Consider the following 15,094-nt stretch of genomic DNA (forward strand, 5'->3'; position numbering starts at 1 on the left):
TCATATATTTGGGACCCCCAAAAGCCATCTAATCCATCCTGCTGACACTCAGGAATACACAACTAAAGCATTCCTGTATGATCCCCATCCAACTGTTGTTTTAAGACCTGCAAAGATGGAGAGTCCACCATCCGCAGAAGAGGTCCATTCCACTCTCAAACATCTCTTTCCCCCCAAGATGTTCTTCCACCCAAATTTAGTGCTTCCTAAATGAACTACCTCTCCATCCTGAATAATACCCTAGAGGCCTCTCTGATCTTGGGTCAGCCCTGGTTAGTCCTTGGATGGGAGACTGGCAACAAAGACCAGGCGCTGGAGGTTACCTTTCAGAGGAAAGAACTGGCAAAAACCTTCCTTGCCTAAGAAAAGCCTATGAAAACGTTCAGACAGGCTACTTGGAAGCACAAAGGCATACAATAAAACACAGGGTCTAAATCTCCTAAGGCAGTGGTTCCCAAACTTTGGTCCTCCGGATGTTTTGGACTTCTGCTCTCTGAATTCCTGTTGGCCAAGCTGCCCAGGGCTTCTGGGAACTGAAGTCCAAAACACCTAGAGGACTAAAGTTTGAGAAGCACCGTTAAAGGCACTGAATCCATCTGATCTTGGAAGCTAAGAAGGATAAGCACTAGTTAGTCCTTGGGTAGGAGACCACGAAGGGTGCTCTTAGCCTCTATCTCAGAGGAAGAAACTGGGAGTAGTCTTTGCTTAAGAAAACTCTAGGAAATGCATGGGGTCCCCATTAAAAGGACCAGAGACTGGAAGTCAGAGACCCACAAAGGAGCTTTTGGTTGCAGAGGAAGAGGAGGAAGAAGAGAAAGGAGGAAAAGAAGGAGGAGGATATAGGAGAAAAGGAAGAAGAAGAAGGAAAAGGAGGAAGAGGAGAGATAGCAAGAAGGAAGTAGAAGGGGGAATGGAGGATTCAGAGAATGGGGATGAACCAGAGCAGGAGGAAAAGGGAGAAGGAGGAGGAAGGAGAGAAGAAAGAAAAAGAAGGAAGAGGAGAACGAAGAAGAAGAGGTAGGGGAGAGATAGAGAAGAAGGAAGAAGGGGGGAAGAGGGATTCCATTCCTTCCCAATTTATTCAGAAAGTGAGGGTGAACCAGAGGAGGAGGAGGAAGAACAAAAAGGAGGAAAAGAAAAAGGAAAACAATAAAGGAGAAAAGGAAGAAAAAGAAGGAAGAAGAGGAAGGAGAGAAAAAGAGAAAAAGAGGAAGAAGGGGAAAGGAGGATTCCATTCCTTCCCAACTTATTCAGAACCAGAGAAGAAGCAGAAGAAGAAAAAGGAGGAAAAGAAGGAGGAAGAGAAAGAAGTGAAGGAAGAAAAAGAGGGAAGAGGAGGAAGGAGAAGAGGAAGGAGGAGGAAGAGGTTTCCTGTCCTTTGGGTCTCCATTCAGGCAATGGGGCTTCTTCACTTGGCATATTAGATTGCAACTCCCAGCATCCTCCAAGAACTCTCAGGCTGCGCCACTTTTCCAGTTTGCAAAACATGCCCACACCCCAAAGGAAAGAAAACTATGTCTCCCAAACCAAGGAAGCTTGTGGTTGTTGTTGTTGTTGTTGGCTTGTGTTTTCCAGTCCTTCCTGATTTTGGCCAAACTTAAAAGCGACCCTTATCCTGGGTTTTTCTTGGCAAGGTTTGTTCAGAGGCGGTTTTGCCCTGTCTGCCTCTGAGGCTGAGAGAGTGTGACTTCTCGCCCAAGGCTCAGCCCTTCCTTCCTCCCCATGAACTCTATTTCCAAGGAAAGGTTTTGGACGGGAATGAAAAGGAGGGAGAAGAGGAGGAGGAGGCGGAAAAGGACGCCTTTCACTGAACTGTCAAGAAAAGGGCTCCTATAGGGGAGTGTTTCTTGGGGCAACTCGGGCCCCGATCCAAGCTCCTGGTGATTTTGATGGGAGGCAAAGAAAGCAAAGGCAAACGGGGTGCCCAAAATGGCCTTTTTCTTTGGAAGGTGCAAGACAATAATCCTCTTTCCTGGGAGGGAGGGGAAAGGCCCTTTGCACCCGAAGGGGCTTAGGGTTCTTTCACCTGCGAATAAAGGTGTTTAAGATGGCATCCCAGGTCTCATATGTTTCAGCATATGTCTCTGTGTGTGTGTGTGTGTGTGTATACAGTAATTTCCTATGATTCCTGTGAGAGAATCCTAATTCTATCCCCTTGAAATCAAAAAGGGAAAAGTCTTAAACTTTGATTTCAAGGGGAGAGAATTAGGATTCTCTCATTGGAGTCATAGGAAATCACATACATACATATGCTGAAATACACACACACACACACACATATGCTGAAACAATGATTTTAAGGGGAGAGAATTGGGATTCTCTGATTGGAATTATAGGAAATTATAAATATATAAATACATATGCTGAAATCTATCTATCTATCTGCTGAAATGTGTGTGTGTATATACATTTCAGCAGATAGATAGATAGATTTCAGCAAATGTATTTAAATGTGCTGACATATATATGTTGAAACAGTGATTTCAAGGGCAGAAAATTATGATTCTCTCATTGGAATCATTGGAAATCACACACACACACACACACACACACACACACCCCTCTGTGGAAAGCGTGGTGTTAGAGACATGGCAAAAGGGACAATCAATTGGGGCAAACAAGCCACAAAAGATGGGTTTTCCTCCTTTACAAAAATCCTTACTTTTTTTGGTATGATTTTTTCCTCCTTTCAAAAAACCCCAAAAACACTTTTCTAGGCTAAGAAGCGAGGAAAGCCGAGGAAGACATTTAGGAAAAGCATAAAGTTAGGAAGTGTCCCCCCCCAAAAAAGAGGGTTTTATATTTGCTTTAAAACGAGAAAGCCCCTTTTTTGCATGCCTCCCTTCATTTAAAACGAATGAATAATGTATTCCCATGTTGCAATGAACGGGGAAAAGTTCTCGGGCGAGATCTACTGGGGAGACCCATTGGAGGTAACAATGGCTGCGTCCGCACTGCAGAAATAGCCCAGTTTGACACCACTTTTAATAGCCATGGCTGAATGCTATGGAATTCTGGGAAATGTAGTTTGCGGTGGCACCAGGACTCCGCAAACTCCATTCCCCAGAATCTCATCGCACTGAGCCATGGCTAGCAAGGTGGTGCCAACCGGGATTATTCTCGCAGTGAGGAGGCAATGTGTCGGATCATGCTCCAAATGCATTTTCAGGACGATATCAACGGACAAGCCAATAATTTCCCCGGAGGCACCCGAAGCTGGACCTTTTCGCCTTCGGGCAAACTTGCAAATAGTGTCACAGAATTGTAAACCTGAACGGCTATAAAATGCAGGTGGGAAATAATATCCAATTCCTCCCCAACAAAACATAACAACAACAACAACAACAACAACAACATGATAATAATGATAATGATAACAACAACAATAATAATATGGTAATAATGATGATAATAATAATAATAATAATAATAATAATTAATATAATGATAATGATAATAAGCCACCAACCCTCGTGGAGTTAAAGACTCAGACTCAACTGATGCATCATCCTCATCCTCATCCTCATTCTTATTCTTTCCTGACTGGATGCTCTTTACCCAACATTTTCCCCCCAAAAGGAGGGAAGTCTCCAACCCCTTGGAAGAAAGTTTCTTCCTTTCTTTCCCAAGCAGGACAAGCGAGGCATCCCCAGCCCTTTCTGTCTCAGGTTTTGCAGAGAGGATCTGCCTCCAACCCTCCCGCAAAGAGAGGGAAAGTGGCCCTGAGAAGCCTGGTCTTTCTGTCCCTGGGAAGAAGGGCCCAGCCCAGGGCCTGGCTCCTGGGGGACCTTGGAGGGCCCATGGCTTTCCCTGGGGCTCCTTCCCTGGGGGTCCTTTTGGGGGTGGGTGGGACTGACCTTGGTGTGCTTGGCCTCCAGGTTGTGGGTCGGGGAGGGCAGGAGCTGGAGGGAGGCCAGGAGGGCCGAGGGGTCGGTCTTCAGCTCCCCGGGCATCGCGATCTGGCTGGAGGTCATGCTGCTCCTGGCTGGGGAGGAGGAGGAGGAGGATGGGCCTAGCAGTCCTCCTTGGTCAGGCAACCCACCTGGACAGATACACACACAGAGAGAGATGGGGAGAGATATATGTAGCTCCAGGCAGGGACCCCAGGGACTCCGGGGGGCAGGCGCTCATTGGATGGAGGGAGGGAAGGAAGGAGGGAAGGAAAGAAGAAGGGAGGGAGGGAGGGAGGGAAGGAGAGAGGGATGGATGGATAGATGGATGGAAGGAGGGATGGAAAGAGGGAAGGAAGGAAGGAGGGAGGAAGGGATGAAAAGAAGGAGGAAAGGAAGGAAGGAAGGAAGGAAGGAAGGAAGGAAGGAAGGAAGGAAGGAAGGAAGGAAAGATGGAGGGATGAAAGAAGGGATGGAGAGAGAGGTGGAAGGAAGGAGAGAGGGAGAAAGGGATGGAAAAAGGGATGGAAGGAGATGGAGGGATGGTGGGAGCCCACAACAAACTCCAACTCCCAGAATTGCATAGCCTTGAGCCAGGGCAGTTAATGCGGTGCCAAACTGGGTTATCTCTCCAGTGTGGATGGAAGGACCTTGCAAAGCCTCCTCTGAGGATTCCCTGAAGCAGCAGAAAACCTTTCCTCGGTGTGAGCGCTCTGCCACCTGGTGGCCGCTCTGCGCCATTACAGCCGCGCTGTCTTTTGGAACCTGGAAAGCAAAGGGAGCCCAGGAAAGTGGGGATGCTGGTGGTTTTAGTGGTGGTGATGATGGGAGTTGTAGTCCTAGACCACGGAGCGAAGAGTACCTAGCTGGAGATAGAGCTGGGACTCCATATACACTGATCAAGGGTACATCTACCCTGTAGATATAATGCACTTTGACACCACTTTTCACTGTCCTGGCTCCATCCTACAGAATCCTGAGATGTGTAGGGTTGTTTTTTTTTGGGGGGGGGGCACCAGCACTCTTTGGCAAAGCAAGCCAAAGACCTTGCAGAACTACACATCCCAGGATTCCATAGGACGGAGCGACAGCATCTGATGCAGTGTCAAAGTGCATTATTTCTATAGTGTAGATGTACCCACCATTCCCAAGTCCACTTGGAGGCAGGGAAGGAACACCAAGGGAGTCTCTGCAACAGGAGCCAGCTTGGTGTAGTAGTTTGGGTGCTAAGGACTCTGGAAAGCCCCCGGTGACCTAGGTCCAGTCACACTCAGCCTCAGAGGAAGGCAAAGGCAAACTCACTCTGAAGGAATCTTACAAAGAAAATCCCACGAAAGGTTCCTATGGTCACCACAAGTAAGAAAAGTGGCCCAAAATGAGGCCATTGCCCCCAAATAAGAATTCTGCTGAAATTTTCCTTCCTTGCTCCAAATTTCCATCTCTGCGGAGAAGAGCGAGAGGCTGCAAATCCTTCCCACCTAGAACTGATAACTGGCTGCACTGGCCTTTCCTGGGATGCCTAGAGTCCAAACATAACTGCAGAAATAATCCAGTTTGAGACTGCTTTAACTGCCCTGGCTAAGTGCTAGGTAATCCTGGGAACTGCAGTTTGTTTGGAGATGTGGGGCAGGAGAAGAGGGCTGAGGCTACCATGGGCGGCCAAGAAGATGGACATAAGGGTCCTTGAATTGATGGAGCCTGAAATCTCCTTGGAAGCCAAGATGACCAAACTGAGGCTGAGTTTGGCCACATCACGAGAGGATGTGACCCATTGGGAAAGGTGATAATGCACAGCAGTGGGAAAGAGGAAGACCTTGAGAGATGAATTGATCTGGGGGCTGCCAGGACTCTGCCAGGACCTGAGCAGGGCTGTGGATGACCAAAGGAAGGTCTGAAGGCCCCAGAGAGTCTCCATAAGCCAAAGTTGCCTTGATGGCAACAACAAACGGAGTATGCATCTCTCAGGGATATTGCCCATGAAAGCCTGGATGGAGCCTCCTAATCCAGAGGCAGTCTACCCCATGAAGGACAGACAGGGAGGTCCAAAAACAATGCCAGCCCATCACTTAATGCCACCAGCTAATATAGTCCCCTGGATGCTTTGGTTGGACCCCAGAAGGAAGGCATCTCCTTCCTCTCTCTGGCTTTTCCGTTCTCTTCCATCCCAAGTGCTTTAGCCTCCATTAACTGCTTGCCACTCTCGTGATCCATCACCTTGGCAGAAAATGTCCTCCAAGAGACACTTGGGGTTTTAATTTTAGTGCCAGGATAAATCACGGCTTATAGCCTCTTCCCTCCCTGGGCTCCACTTCCAGCCAAGACCCAGCAGCACCTGGGTTAATTGAAGCCATCCTTTCAAGGCCTCCCAGGAGGAGCCCCATTCCTCTCTGGGAAGGATGGGGGTCCGCTCCGGGTTCTAGTCCAAGCTTTGAAGGAAGTCCCCTAGAGGCTGAGCTCTCCCCCCTCCCCACAATACCACCATCTATTTATTTATTTCTTAAATTTATGCAATGCCTTTCTCACTGCAAAACATGTTGTATGCCTTCCAAGTCACCAACTTATAGGTTTCCAACTTATAGCAACCTTATCATGTTTTTTTCTTGGCAAGATTTGTTCAGAGGGGCTTGCCTTTGCCTTCCTCTGAGGCTGAGAGAGTGTGACTTCTTGTCCAAGGGGTACGTTTCCATGGCCAAGTGGGGATTTGAACCCTGGCCTCCAGAGTCATAGTCCAACGTTCACTGGCTCTCTCTTAAGTTGCCTGCCTAAATAAAAAAGGGATGTGAAAGTCACCATATGTGCAATGTCTGAAACTAGATCCAGTTCATTCTGGCAGGCTTATCCTGATTATTTTAAATTGTGAATTTTAAATGTGGATTGTTTTAATATGTGTATATCTTATTTGCCCTGATGTATATTTCAAGTGATGTGTTTTAACTGATGTGGTGTTTCTGTTAATTGTTGTTGTTCTCTGCCTCAGGTAAGAGGCAGGTAAGAAATCATCATCATAATTATCATTATCATCATCATCAAGAATGATGTTGCACTTTGTGATGTTGCAAAGAATGGAAGACTAACGTGAAAAGCAGGTTTTAAAACAAAGAAAAAAATGTGCACTTAGAAAATAATGCAATACTTTGCTAAACTTATGAACTGCACATATTTTACTACAAACAATACCATTTAAACCGTCGAATGGAATAATAGTATTATGTAAACCATCTAAAAATGATAATACAAACAAAAATCAGATTATTTCAAGAGTGTAAAAGGTGAGACTGTTCAGATGCAGAGGTTTTTCAACAGGGGCTGGATGGCCATCTTTTGGGAATGCTTGGATGGTGTATTCCTGCATGGCAGAAAGGTCTCAGGTTGGATGACCCTCAGGGGTCCCTTCCAACTTTAGCCAAACTAGGCTATGGCCCTGATGAGGACTGGCAACTTGATTCCCTTGCCTTTTTCCAGCCCCCAAATTTCTAGCTTTCCTTCCATGTACTTTATTGTTCTCCCTGCCATATGCACCCCCCTTTTAAAAATTTACTATCCAAGAAATGCATCAAGGCCCCTAAAATGGGCTGACCTTTCGTCTAATGCGCGTTGCCTAATGAGCGGATGCCATTATCTACCTTCATATCGGAATATTGTACTTTTTCCCAGCCCCATCCATCACTACTAAATGCTGGCTTGCTTAAATTTTTTATTTTTACCCTTTCAACCAGAGAAATAACTCTTGCCTCTAATTAGGCAAACTTACATATTCAATTAATAAAGTCATTAGGGCTTAATGAATAAGGAGCCTGGGTTAAGTGAGGGAGGGCAAGGGGGGGAGGATGGAGGAAATTGAGACTTTTCTGCTTGCGATGCAAAGGTTTAGAAATATCTGGAATAAATCTTGGAATAATTGCTTTCTATCCCACCCCAGACCTCCAGCAATGGGGGCAGGACTGTGTCCAGCAAAAGTCCGAACTTGGGGCTAGGTCCCAAGCACAGTTGGAAGCCTGAAATGACATTCTGGGACACTACTGGCTGGAAAAAAAGGGGTTTCCCAACATTTAGGAAACACAAAGAACAACACAGAGGGGAAAATGTTATAGAACCAGCATGGGACAGTGGTTTGGCTCAGGGTTCAAATTCTGGCTCAAATGTAGAAACCCACTGGGCGACCCATTTGTCCTAGATTTCAGCCTTCTGCTCCAGGAGGAATTCCAAAGTGTCCTCCATTTTAGAGCATGAATTTATATTTATATGAGTGTTTTTAGCTTTTATTTTTGTCACACCTGACAATTTTTCTTGAATGCCCTACATTTCATGGTGCCTTGTGATCCTTTTTGGTTAGGACATCTGGTCACTGTGTCCAGGGTGCTGAGCCCTGTCGTCCAAATAGATTTGCTATCATGGATAGACAGTGCCTACAAAGTTCAAACCAGTGGGGATTCATTTGCCCACTTGTTTTTGCTCTGGGTCCCATTGTCCTAATGAGCAGGATTTTACTCATTTAGCCCAATTGCCCTCATGCCCATTGCCACCATTGGTTGACCCACAAGTTGTTCTGGCCTATCTGAAATGTGAGGAATGAAACCCACTCATGTGCCTGTATGACCAGCAATGGCACTGGCAGCTGTGGGTCACTGGTCCCACAGCGCATGCTCCAGGCTGCTTCTGTATGCCATTTGGGCTTCCCTACATTCCTGCCCTTGCACCATGCTGTTTATATGCATATGCGATGATGCACATTTTCTGCATTAAAGTGGAGTATCTTTTTGCTCCAGTTTTTAGCCCTGGACCACAGCTTTGTGTCAGTTTCCATCCAGTTTGGCATCGTATACCATCTGAACAGATAGGCTTCAAGTCAGTTTGAAGCCGCTTTATTTTTCCAGTGCGGCCAACCCTCCTCAGAGCAGTGTTTCCCAAACTTGGTCCTCCAGGTATTTTGGACTTCAGCTCCCAGAAGCCTTAGCCAGTTTGGTCAATAATCAAGAATGCCAGGAGCTGAGGTCCAAAACATTTGGATGACCAAAGTTTGGGAAACGCTGCTCTAGAGTCTGGGGCCAGGCTCCTTGGAGGAGAGAAGGGTCCTCCAAATAGCCTGGACTTGGGCCATACCTGGACGGTCTTCTCTGCAAGCTTTCAGATCACCTGCGCATGTGGAGACAATATTGCATTCCTCTGCCGGGCATTAAATTCTTACTCACCTGAGCAAATTTGACATTTCCTACACCGCCCAAAGCACACCTCTTGGCACACATCCCAGGAAAAAAGCCTCTGGGCCGGCAACCGAATCCCCTGTTTTGGGTGGCATCTGGCAACATATAAGAGATCTCCTCTTTCTCTGTGTGTATGTGTGTCTTTCACGTGCCTCTGCTTGTTTTATAGTTCAGATGCTTATTTGGGGAGGCTGTTGGTGGATCTTGGGGATAAGGTAATGATTAATCCGGTCGGCGAGAAACTGGAAAGGCAAAAGAGCTTCTGGTCAGCCCCAGCGGATGCCAGCTTCCCTGCATTATCTCAGCCGGCTGTTATAAATAGTGCCAGCAGTGCTGCCGACAAAGGAAGAGCACATGATGGAAACTCACAACGTATGGCCAGAGAATGTCTAAGTGGGTTTTGCAAATCCTGAGGAGTCATCAGATCACTGCATTTTGCAAAGGCTGCATCGGGGCTCTCTCGCTTGCTTATTTCAACATATTTGGAGTGTCAAAGTTCAAAAGAAGCAAAAGGGAATTGCTCCAGCAATAAAACAAAATTTTAACTGGGTCAGACCGGAAGAGAGAGGAGGAAGGGGGAAAAAGAAAGAAGAAATGACAGAAAAAAGAGAAAGGAGTTTGAAAAGGAAATTGTCCCTGAAGAACAAATTGATGAAGGAGGCTCTAGCTGAATTCCTGGCCACATTCATCCTGATAGTAAGTGTGTTTAATGGCTGCTTCCTTCCCACAGATCCATTCGGTGACCCATCGGCCTTCCTTCCTAGAAGAGGCAGCGGAGGGTGTGCGACACACAATCAGATCTGTAAAGTGTTCGGAGTTTGGACAAGTCATTGGGTTGGACTGCAGCTCTCAAAATCCGGAGGATTCTGAGAGCTGCAGTCCAAAAAAGCAACTTTTCCTTGCTCTGGTTGCAAACCATTATCTTCTGCAAAGCATCAGTAAAGATACAACAGGGGTGTACCATTCAGAGTCCAAGTTTCCTGGGGAGGAAGCCCCCAAAGATTTCTCCCCTTCTCCTCTTGCTTTCTAAAGTGATATTTGGCACACTGCTTTTCACCCATCTTCCCCACATTGTGCCAACTGCCCTTGGCATACATGGCCATGTGCTATTCCTAGGCTAGCCTTTGCAAAGAACTCTCCCTACCAAACTGGACAGATGGAAGATGAAAGACATCTACAGAACACATGAGAACATGAGGAGCATATAATCCAGGAGTCACCTTAGGGAAAAAGAGAGAGGAAACAAGTTGCGTCCGCAAGAGCCAATTTCATCCTAACAGGTGGACTCACCCTTACTGTGACTGGCATGATCTTGGTATTTTTGCACATGTGAGTTCCTTTACACATGTTCTAGCACTCTTTTGGCCATGGCGTAATGTTGGTACTCAGTTGCCTAAGCAGAGTTCCACAAGTTGTACATTGTATAAGGAGTTGTGCATTCTTGAATGGTGTGTAACTGCTCCTCAGTGCCTTCAGTTGTCCATTGGATTCACTGAGAGTGTGGGAACAGCCCTTGTGTGCTGAGTTCTGCAAGTGTGTCTGTTACACATGCATTTGTGCACTCCGGGATGGTGCATAACTCCTCAGGACTGCCTTCAAGGCATTACTTGATTCACTGGGACCAGAAAGCCTGTTTGCAAAAGACAACCAGTTGCACCATGTCATTATTTTCTGGAAGGGTAGCATAGCACAACCTCCACTTAGCTACGTGTGTATGGATTCACACTACACAAGGACGGTGTGTGATCTTGACTCATGTTGCATATTTGGGCTTGCAACCCATAACTCAGCCATGTTTCTAGAAATGTGTTGTATTATCTGACTGCTATTTATCCTGGATGTGCAACTAGTAAGTTACTACTTATATTAAATTATGACCACTTATGTAATTACTACTTACCTGTTGTTGATTAAGGCCAGGATCCTATTCACATTTGGTCCAAGGCTGCAGCATGCAGGGATGCATTGCACATGTATGTGTCTTGTGCATTTGATTGGCTTGGTTCATTTGTGCAACACTGTCTTCCAACCTGAGGGTTATGTGGCACAATTAATGTATATTCACATACGAAGATTCATGCTATATAAACGAAAAGTAGAATCACAGGCATTATGTCACAGCCATCCTCAAGGACTTGAGCTTGAGACAGTTTACAAGAGTAAAAGTGCAACCGATATGGAAAAGATGCAGATCAGGTGCAGATTAAAATCAGGTTAACGAGATCAAAACAAACATAACAGCAGGTGCAGCTTTTTAAAAAGGTTTAGCAAGATTTAAATGGGCGCAAGTGAAAATATAAAAAAAGGAGTTAATAGATTTCAAACCCTATTCACTAAGGACTGGGGTTGAAAGCAATTCATGAGAATAAAAGCATCACAGCAAAAACATAGTACTTTATCACATGGGGACAATTGGAAGTATAAACAGTGATTATCCCATGAAAATCGCACATTCGTGATTAAGATTTTCACACGACGTCGCAATTAAAGCAACATTATTCCAGGAATATCCCATGCAAATCACAAGATGGCAATAAAGGTTTTCGCACGACGTTGCATAAATTGTTGCTGTTTATTGCCTGGTTATTCCTAGGATAATGGCTCTTATCACGATGTGTGAAAATGTTAATCGCTTTTTAATCGCGATTGTGTGATTTTCACGGGATGATCACTGTTTAAACTACCAATTCCCCCCCCTCCCATGTGATAGAGTTCATAAAGGCAGACACAAATAACAAACAAATACCTTATAACTGGAAGACACAATTAAATATTTGTTTTACCATATTACAATATTGTACAATATTAAAACATTGTGAAATGGAAGGCCATTTAAAAACACATACCTTTTTTTTGTTTTTGATGCACCAGTCGTTCATTAAAAACCTCCTTCTAGGGAGTCAGTTGTCCAAAGGCTGCTGGAATAAAAATACGGATGTGTCTTCAGGTTTCCTGGGTTCTCTCTCCAATATTTCTTCAGAGGAGGTTTGCCATTAGTTTCCTCTGAGGCTGAGAGAGTGTGCCTTGTCCTAGATCAGCCAATGGGACTTCTATGGCTGAGCCAGGATCTCCTGGAGGACCAGTCCAAACTGGTAGACCTTGCTGGCTCTTGTAACTGACTTACTGCAACCCTCTTGTATGGTTGTCTTGGCCAGATGTCTTCGGGGGGGGGGGGGGGTTGCCACCATTGCCTTTTCCTGAGGCTGACAGAGAGTGACTTGTCTAAGTGAGTTTCCACGGATGAGGAAGGATTCGAACCCTGGTCTCCCAGAGTCCTGGTCCAGCATCAAGTGACTGTATCACACTGGCTTTCCAAGACTAGGGCCTGAGTCCCCAAATCTGTTCCTCAACCCATTCTCCCCACTAAGAATGAACCTCTTTTAAGCAGAAGTCCTCCCAAACCCCAAATTCTGATCCTTCCCTCTTTCTTGGTGTCATTTTGTGGGGCCTCATCCTCCTTTGCAGGTAGGACATCTGGTCTTCCAGGCCGGGGATCAGTCTCAGACACCCATCCCGCCAACACAAACACATTTGCTCATCCATTTTCCAGGATGGGAGATAACCTGCCTTGACCCATGAGATCAAACAGACCCCAGAAGGCAACAAACTTTGGTGCCAAAGGTTAGGAAAGCAGAGGGCAGGACAAGAGTGGAGGCCCTTTTGTGGACACACAAAGTGGGCTTGTGTTTGTAGGTGGAGTTGTGTGCGTTTATTTGTCTGTGCCAGGAAGCACCACAACACAACTCTCCAAGAGATACAACACAACAGTCCAAGGTTGATCCAGAGCAGGACTCTCTAGCACAAGAGATCGGCAAGATGCCAAGAATGGTTGGCATAAGACTGGCAAAACCTGGGAATGCAAAGAGGGAAATTAGCAGGTTCAATGGGGAAAGTTAGCAAGAGAGATTCTGGGAATTGAAGATGGAAGGATTCTGGGAACACTCCCAACCTCTGGAAAGAAAATATTGCATGCTATTCTGGCTTCCCCTGTTAAAAGGTTGGGAAGCTTCTTATATATACTGAGGAAGATGCTTCCCAGAAAGCCATATTTTCAGGTGTGGCCCTTTCATAAAGACAGAAGTGTGTGGATCATGTAATTAATGAATGCGCACAATGTTTTAATTTTGTTATTGTTTTAAATTTACAAGGAAACATATGGCTTGGCTAGCTGAAATCAACACAGGTTGAGTTTCCCTTCTCTGGAATTTTGATATCCAAAATATTCCAAAAGCCAAACCTTTTTTCATGGTTAGCTGAGATAGCAACATCTTTGCTTTTGGACCATTTAGTCTACACAAGCTTTGTTTCCTGCACAAAAATTAAAAATATTGTATAAAATCGCCTTCAGGCTATGTGTGCCAGATGCATAAGAAACCTAAATGAATTTCATGTTTAGACTTGGATCCCGTTTCCAAGATATCTCATTATGTACACACATGCAAATACAGGTATTCCAAAATCCCCAAAAACTCCAAAATGCAAAAACCCGCTGGTCGCAAGGATTTTGGATAAGGGAGACTCAACCTGTACTTTCATTTTGTATTGAGGTCAAGCACAAACTTGTTCAGATCTACTTCCTGATTGTAAGCCTTTAAGCTCATGAATTTGGCTTTTCCTTATTGCTGTTTTTAATAATGGAGAACACTAAATCCTTTTCTAAATGGGAAGAAGAAATGCAGCTATTGCTCCATCTGCACTGCAGAAATAATCCAGTTTGACAATTGCAGCTGCTCCATGATATGAAATCCTGGGAATCTTTGTTGTGGCACTCTCTGAAAGGGAAGGCTAAATGTCCCAGAAAAGTACAATTCCATAGCATTGAGCCGGGGCAGTTAAATCAGTGTTGTCACCTGATCTCTTTTTTTTGATAAAATTACCAGCTTGGTAGATGAAGGGAATGCTGTGGACATAGTATATCTTGATTTCAGTAAGGCCTTTGACAAGGTTCCCCATGACATTCTTGCAAACAAACTTGTAAAATGTGGGTTAGACAAGGCAATTGTCACATGGATTTGGAATTGGTTGACTGGCCGAACCCAAAGGATGCTCAACTATGGCTCCTTTTCATCCTGGAGGGAAGTGACCAGTGGGGTCCCAAAGGGCTCTGTCCTGGGCCCAGTTTGCTATTCAACATCTTTATCAATGACTTGGATGATAGAATTGGGGGCATACTTATCAAATTTGCAGATGACACCAAATTAGTAGTAGTAGCTAATACTCCAGAGGACAGGATCAAGATTCAAAATGACCTGAAGAGACTAGAAAAATGGGCCACAGCTAACAAAATGAAATTCAACATGGAGAAATGTAAGGTACTGCACTTAGGGCAGAAAAATGAAATGCACAGATATAGGATTATAGGGGACACCTCACTGAATGAAACTACGTGTGAAAGGGATCTAGGGGTCCAAGTAGACCATAAGTTGAACATGAGTCAACAGTGCAATGTGGCAGCTAACAAGGCCAATGTGATTTTAGGCTGCATCAACAGAACTATAGTGTCTAGATCAAGGGAAGTAATAGTGCCACTATATTCTGCTCTGGTCAGGCCCCACCTGGAATATTGTGTCCAGTTCTGGGCACCACAATTTTAAAAGGACATTGAGAAACTGGAGCCATGTGTCCAAAGGAGGGCGACTAAAATGGTGAAAGGTCTGGAAACCATGAAGTCCTATGAGGAATGACTTAGGGAGCTGGGGATGTTTAGCCTGGAGAAGAAAAGGTTAAGAGGTGATATGATAACCCTGTTTAAATATTTGAAGGGATGTCATATTGATGAAGGAGCAAGCTTGTTTTCTGCTGCTCCAGAGACTAGTAGGGACCTTTCCACACAGGGCACAGAAGTAGGGTCAGTTCGCATTGGTCGATGCGTATTCGCGTTATATCGCATTGGTGTTCCACACCTGTGAGCTCAGAATACGTATTGACCAATGAGATATAACGTGAATACACTTTGGCCAATGTGTATTCACGGCGGGGTTCCGAACTGAAGGCAGCTGGCTC

General features: G+C 45.2%; 2 protein-coding genes across 4 annotated transcripts in view; one reads left to right on the forward strand and one right to left on the reverse strand.

Moving 5' to 3' along the window:
- LOC149307094 (retinal dehydrogenase 2-like) overlaps positions 1-3,974 on the reverse strand; it is a 55,177-nt gene extending 51,203 nt beyond the window's left edge. Inside the window, exon 1 of the mRNA XM_089538082.1 lies at positions 3,858-3,974. Coding sequence (XP_089394208.1) covers positions 3,858-3,974 — 117 coding nt within the window. The remainder of the gene's footprint in view (positions 1-3,857) is intronic.
- A 5,358-nt stretch (positions 3,975-9,332) lies between these two features.
- Positions 9,333-15,094, forward strand: part of LOC149307095 (aquaporin-9-like) — a 26,691-nt gene continuing 20,929 nt past the window's right edge. The window contains exon 1 of one of the 3 annotated variants that reach the window (XM_089538083.1): positions 9,333-9,787. In XM_089538083.1, coding sequence (XP_089394209.1) covers positions 9,686-9,787 — 102 coding nt within the window. In that variant the 5' untranslated portion in view covers positions 9,333-9,685. The remainder of the gene's footprint in view (positions 9,788-15,094) is intronic. The other 2 variants (XM_089538087.1, XM_089538084.1) reach the window with 2 other exon arrangements.

This window comes from Sceloporus occidentalis, unplaced genomic scaffold (assembly GCF_023333645.1).
Source record: "Sceloporus occidentalis isolate IW3139 unplaced genomic scaffold, rSceOcc1.0.p SCAF_9, whole genome shotgun sequence".
NCBI classification, from domain to species: Eukaryota; Metazoa; Chordata; class Lepidosauria; order Squamata; family Phrynosomatidae; genus Sceloporus; species Sceloporus occidentalis.